General features: G+C 38.6%; 1 protein-coding gene across 3 annotated transcripts in view; it reads right to left on the bottom strand.

Annotated features, from left to right (window-relative positions):
- Window positions 1-685: 685 nt before the first annotated feature.
- Window positions 686-7,004, bottom strand: part of LOC122799842 (acidic mammalian chitinase-like) — a 388,615-nt gene continuing 382,296 nt past the window's right edge. For all 3 annotated transcript variants that reach the window (XM_044069170.1, XM_044069172.1, XM_044069169.1), the window contains exon 11: window positions 686-1,124. In XM_044069170.1, the coding sequence (XP_043925105.1) occupies window positions 898-1,124 (227 nt within the window). In that variant the 3' untranslated portion in view covers window positions 686-897. The remainder of the gene's footprint in view (window positions 1,125-7,004) is intronic.

The following is a 7,004-nucleotide window of genomic DNA, read 5'->3' as shown; positions in this document are numbered from 1 at the left end:
AAGTAAATATTTTTTTCATGTATCACAGACATCTAAGCATAACAAACTGACAGTATTCAGCACTAAGGTGTGTACACTGTACAGTCATTAGAAAAAAAAACTCGGTGAAACAACCCAAATGCTGGGTGGACCATTCATGACTTGGTCTCATGGATTTTTAGAGTGTCTCCCAGTAGTCATCAAACACAGACACATGACTGTACTGATCTGTATATGAGCAGAAGGCCCATGTTCTGTAGTGAAGTGGGTGCACTCATGAATCTGTCTCAGTGGTGAAGGCACCTTCTTCTACATGACTTTTACGTGACTTTGGTGACTATGCTGTGAAGGATGTGGAGAATTGTGGGGAGACAACAGGCTGTAAATAGAATAGAATAGAACCCCATTAAGATGTCAGATTGTTGATAAAGAGCAGTAAGAGGTCACACAACTAATCAGTCTTTTACCACTGATTGCATTCTGTAAGGGACCAGATGAATAATAATAGTGATAAACAGAGCCGGGAAATGCATCAGACAAAGGCCACCAGTATTATAAAGTTTAGCTTTCAGAATCAAACAAATATGGATGAAGAATGGTTCCCATTAACAGAATGATGTGAACAAAGTAAGAAATTAGGTAAATATTATTAAGCATCTCTTCAGTGCAGAATAGTAGCAACAGAAAAAAAAAATGAAACAATAACTGAAATAAACAACAGTATTTTATGTTCAGATCTGATACAGTTACATTTAGATGTGCATGTATTTTTTTGGCCAGCCACAGCATAAGCAATCATTGTTAAACACTAAGCCAGAAGGGCAATGCATATGTTTTTTTTTTTCCAACAGTGAAGGCATAAAATCATGTTTTATCTTGTGGGTCTGGATATATACTGTCACGTTTGCCTTTTAGAAATCAAAACCATAAGTTTGCTTTTCTTTTTTTTGGCCAATCACAGCATGAGCAATCTTCATTAAATTCTAAGCCAGGAGGGCAGTTCATTTTGTAGGTAACTCCTCCAGAACATACATAATAGGTGGTTTTATCATCTGGGTTTGCATAAGTTCCATCAGGCTTGTCTTTACAGAAATCATCACCACCGGTTGTTGTTGTAGATGCAGTTGTTGAGGGTGTAGTACAACCTGGAATACACAACAAAAATTTGTGAGATACATTTTAGACCTTTATTTTGTATGGCCTAGCTATCCATATGCTAACTTTCCATCTGATTCTATTTATTTCTAACTAAAAGTTAATTAAAGAGATTGTGACATGCAAATCCTTTGATAGATTTTTTACAATCAAATAAAATCCCACATACAACAACTTCACAAATTTCTTATGAATTATAAAGTCACATAGGTCCCTTTCTGTTCCACTTATGCTACTGAACCTTGTAAGATTTATAATTAAAGTGCAACTTAATTGTACATATATTAAGATCTCATGAACTACCCTTTAGAATACACAAAAGAAAAGTAATCCACCTTCTGCATTGTGATATACTATTAAAAACCTGACATTGTTATGGATTTGTCAGAAAAAGCATTGCAAAGAATTACAGTAAACCCCCTAACTTTATTGTGATTTTCTGACTGTGATATTATTTTCCAGTAGGCTGTTTATTATGTTATCAGTCATAATTTCCATGTAACATACCTCATGGATAAAGACAACCAGGATCTCAGACTTCATTAAGTTTGTACACTACATTTCTTATCTTTGACCCCTTCACCATACCAACACTTGGCATCCGATTTTTTTATGAGTTTTACTGTCTGTGACAGCATTCCTCATATCTTATTTTTCCCCCCTCATTTTCATCCCACTTTCACTTATTCACCCCTCCTCATTGACTGCTATTACTGCCTTTCCTTCTTGTTTTGGATGATCCCACACTACTTTGTGAAAGCTGAATGTATAATGGTGGTGAAGAGAATTTTACATGTCTGGTGTGTTCCCTCCTTCTTTTTGTATTTTCAGGTTCTAGGATTCTCCCTACATAACTATCAGTGTGTGTGATATTCCCCCACTCTCCAACAGTGCTATGATTTTTGCATGCTTATATATGCTAGTATTATTTGTGGGCATATGGAGCAGTTTCTTTGTTAGTGCTGGAGGGAGAGATAATTATATTTAGTAACTGTATGCACTATCTTGGTGTTGTGTGACAAATATCACCATGTTTCTGTTACCAGGAGTTAACAGAGAGTTTAGGAAAAGATAAAAAACAAAGTGCTCCCTCCTCTATCAGGCTGAGCCACTTCATCAGTGTCATTACTGTGCTGTAAGATTAATCTGTGTACATATGTATCTATATATGCATGATTAATTATATTAAGTCAAAGTCAAAGTAAACTTTATTGTCATTCAGAAATCACACAAGTGCAACAACTGAACGAAATTCTGTATCTCCAGACTCAATGTGCAGACAACGTATAGACTATTTTCACAGACATATACACATGTAACACCTGGCTATTACATCACAGACATGCAGGTAGACAGACTAATATTGCACATACTTAGAAACACAATTTAACACTTTTTGAACTGAACACTTACTTGCATGAGACTTTTGTATTGCACAGATACTTGGTTAAGACATTGCATTTATCCTTGCACAGAAGAGACATTGAGTATTGGACTGTGAACATTAGAGTATTGTACTATGGACCTTAAAATATTGCACTATGGTTAATTTATGGATATTTTATATAAATATATATATATATATATATATATATATATATATATATATATATAGTATATCATATTTTATATAAATATATGTTATAATATATTTTAATGTATTTTTATATAAAATACATTTTATATATTTATATGTATATAGGTTTATTATTGATATCTCGACATTGGAATGTACGCCTCTGAATTATTTGAACTATAGATGTTTGAATAGTTCATATGAGTACATTCCAAATGTTCGAACGTTATATTTGTGAATGTCCTGTGCATTCGCAAATATAAACGTTTGAAGGGATGTACAGAGATCGCGGTACATTGCGGTTAGGGAAATACATCCCTTTCCTCACTGTAGTGCGATCTCGGAGATGGAATATATAGTTGGAGATGCAGGGGAGCTTTCCCCTCTGCATAAATGGGATGTGAGTTGCAGGTGGTTGGGATTTACGGCAAGGGTGGTATTTTCGTTAATTGCCATAAAATGTTGAAGTCAACATTTCTGGCAATTACTGCAGATTTACAACTAACTGAACAGTCGCAAATCTGCAGTTTCAACATTATTTGTCGATATTTAAGTATGAAATTATTCTGAATTTCATACATTTAATAGTAAACCAAGTATATATATATATATATATATATATATATATATATATATATATATATATATATTTTATATATATATATATATATATATATATATATAATCCATACTGATCCCTGAATTAAATTTTCACCAAATCACTAACGGCCGAACATACTTACGTGAAAGTATACCCGGCAATTAGTATGCCTGTGCATACTTACGCGAAAGTGCTTTTTACCGAAGAAGCACTTTCACATAAGTATGCCTGTTGCAGAGGTCATACTATGGTGCAGATAAGGGAAAATTCCCTTTTCCCCACGGAAGTGTGATCTCAAAGTGAGAATATTGTAGTGGGGGGGTATGTGGGCACAACCCATGGGGGGTGCAGGGGGCTTGCCCCCCTGCAAAAACATTAATTTAATGTTTTTTTTTTTGTTTAACACACTTTAGCGAAAGTGCTTTTTCGGTGAAAGCGCTTTCGCTAAAGTGTGTTCAGTGATAGTGGATTCGGACTGTTGAACTTTCGTTCAGCAGTCCTAGATCCATATATATATATATATATATATATATATATATATATATATATATATATATATCTGTGTGTGTGTGTGTGTGTGTGTGTGTGTGTGTGTGTGTGTGTGTGTGTGTGTGTGTGTGTGTGTGTGTGTGATGACATGATTGACAGACATTGATGCTGTGCCAGAGATGGCCTGCATCTGTTAACCCTGGGATTACGGATATTGGCCAAGGCTCTTGGCAGCCCTATAAAGCCTTTTTTAGGCAGTGTTCCAAAGACCAAATTACCACCACAACAGCTACAAACAAATGGAATTTGAGGGTCATGCTGCTCAATGCTAGAAGTCTTAATCTCAAAATGCACTCACTCAAAGTACTCCTTAAAATGGAGAACATTGACATTTGTGCTGTAACAGAGACCCGGTATAAAGCAGCAGAAAGCACTACTGCATTACCAGGCTATAACTCATTCCACATGTTTTGGCCGCAGAACTTGGACCGAAGCTCCAAAGGCAGTGGTGTTTCCATAGTCATAAAGGATGTGCACACCACACCTCTAGACTGGTATCCCAACATAACTCATCAGAGATACTAAAGATGTAGCTAACATTGGGTAAGACAGCGATTCAGGTCATAGCCTGCTGTAGGTCCCCACTCCCCAACCATGTCCCAAGACTCACACTCCACGTTCCTAAGCACCCTGTAGAATATTAGGGTCCAGCCTAACACTCTCATACTGAGCAAATTCAACTACCCCTCCATTAACTGAAAAAACTACTTATGTACCAATACACTTGTCCAACGTTTCCTGGAATTCATTAATTCCAATGTCCTGGACCAGCTCGTTTTTACCCCCACTAGAGGTAGCAACATCCTTGACCTGGTCATTACTAACATGGGTGACCATTGCTCTACACCAGTAGTCAACTCCTCTTTGGTTAGATCTGACCACAAACTAATCACCTTGGAAATACACATCCCTCCCACCCCACCCCCTGCATAGGTAACCGCCATGAAAAACTTCTCCAAAGCTAACTTTGGGGTCCTAAAAACAGAGGTGGGTAACTTCATGGCACCCATGCAAATAGAGAATAGTTGCAAGACTGCTGAATTATACACCAATGCACTGTACGAAGATGTACACAAATGCATGGATCTTGCCATACCCAATAGAACCAAGATGCTCTCCTCCAAAAAAAGGAAGCCAATCTGGTGGTCTCCCTACCATAAACAAACTCTACAACAGAAGGAGGAAACTGATGCAGAATAAGGTGAAGTCCCAAGACTGAAAAGATTCCTTTATCAGCCTCAATAAAAAGTTGAGATCCCTCATAAAATCCTCTAAAGCTAGCTATGAAAACAGGATTGTAGTAGATATTAAAGACAACCACAAGGCCTTCTATAGTTATGTAAAGAATCTCCATGGCAATACCCAGATTTGCTCTGAGCTACTGCACAATAGTACCTCCTATACAGAGCCAACAGATATTGCCAATATACTGGCCAACAGATTCAGTGCCAACTTTACCCCCCCCCCCCGCAAAGGACCAATCACAACACCAGTAGATTGCCAGACACCAAATATTACTGCTGCACAGGTTAAAACAGCACTGTCCAAGGCCAAGAATACAGCTTTTATGGAGCCTGACAATATTCTTGGCTGTGTTCTTCATGAACTACAGAGTGAACTGGCACTTCACCTGCGTGCCCTGTTCAATCACAGCCTCACATCAGGCTTTGTCCCTACTGAATGGTACACTGCTACATTCATCCATCTTCACAAAGGAGGAGCAATTACAGACCCTGGGAACTATCACCCCATTAGCCTGATGAGTCTGATATGCAAAGCTATGGAATGCATTACCATGGACCTAATAAACAAGGATATAGGAACTCTCCAAATTCTGTATCCCTCACAGTTTGTTTTTTTGAAGTGTAGATCATGCCTGCTCAACCTGGTTGACTTTTTTGAGTCAGTCACCAGAGCTGCAAGATGAAGGCAAGGTGGTTCATACAGCCTACCTTGATCTGGCCAAGGCCTATGATACCATTCCCCACTCAGGAATCATAGAAAAACTCACTAATCTAGGCATCAATTCGTATATCACTAGGTGGGTTGCAAACTGGCTCACAGATAGAATCAACAGTGTGAAAGTAACTGACTCCAAGTCAGACTGCAAACCAGTCAAGAGTGGAGTCCCACAGGGTTTGGTCCTTGGTCCTCTCCTGTTTGGTATGTACTTCTCTGAAGTCCAGGCAAGATTAAGGGACTCTGGCTGAAAAAGTTCACAGACAACTGCAAGTCGGGAGCTATTATTAACTCCCCAAGTGATGTTGACATCCTATAGAAAGGCCTCACTGAGACCAACGACTGATGTCAGAACCATGGCCTTAAGGTCAATGCCAAAATATGTGTCGTCATCCCCTTTGGGAAAAACCCATTTCCCATGAATTACCACATTGATGGTAGTCCTCTGAACACAGAAGGCATTATAAGAGATCTGGGAACATAGGTTGACAGCAACCTCTGTTTTGACCACTACATTGCCACTGCTTACTAAGGGTTTTGCATCCAGGAAGAAGGAGGTCATTGTCTCCCTCTACTCTTCCCTCATTAGACCAATCATCAAGTACAGTGCCGCATTTGGCATGTACCTCACTAGACAGTTGCAGAAACTGGAGAGGTCACAATAGTAACTCACAAAGAGGATCCTAGGCCTTAAACACTGGCCCTATATGGACAGACTCAAAAAACTCCAACTATACTCTGTCTTATATCACCTACTTAGAGGCAATCTCTGCTTGACTTACAAAGCCATGTCTGACTTGAGCTCTGTTAGAAATGCTGCATCTAAAGAAATCCCAATCGCTCTGCACCACATGCTCCAGAGACCTTTACCTCATTACCACAATCAACAGAACATGCTGTTGGGACAGGTTCATACCCAGAGACTGCCATTGCTATGGAATAGACTTCTCATTCATGTCTACAGAGCACCTCACTGGCCCTCTTCAAGAGAAATCTTGATGAGTGGATTGGAAATAGAAAATTCACTCTTGGGATCATTCCAGTGGCTCTACTTGACAGAGACACTGGGAACTAAGGTTGGGTGGCACAATGCCAGGGTAATCCTATGGGCTAGGCTTCTAAAGCTTCAGGGCCATTAGCCTAGTACACACCTATGAACCTATATAAATATATATATATATATAT

Source organism: Protopterus annectens, chromosome 4.part0 (genome assembly GCF_019279795.1).
Source record: "Protopterus annectens isolate FY-2018-M chromosome 4.part0, PAN1.0, whole genome shotgun sequence".
Lineage (NCBI taxonomy): Eukaryota > Metazoa > Chordata > Ceratodontiformes > Protopteridae > Protopterus > Protopterus annectens.
This window is presented reverse-complemented; position numbering and strand designations above follow the sequence as displayed.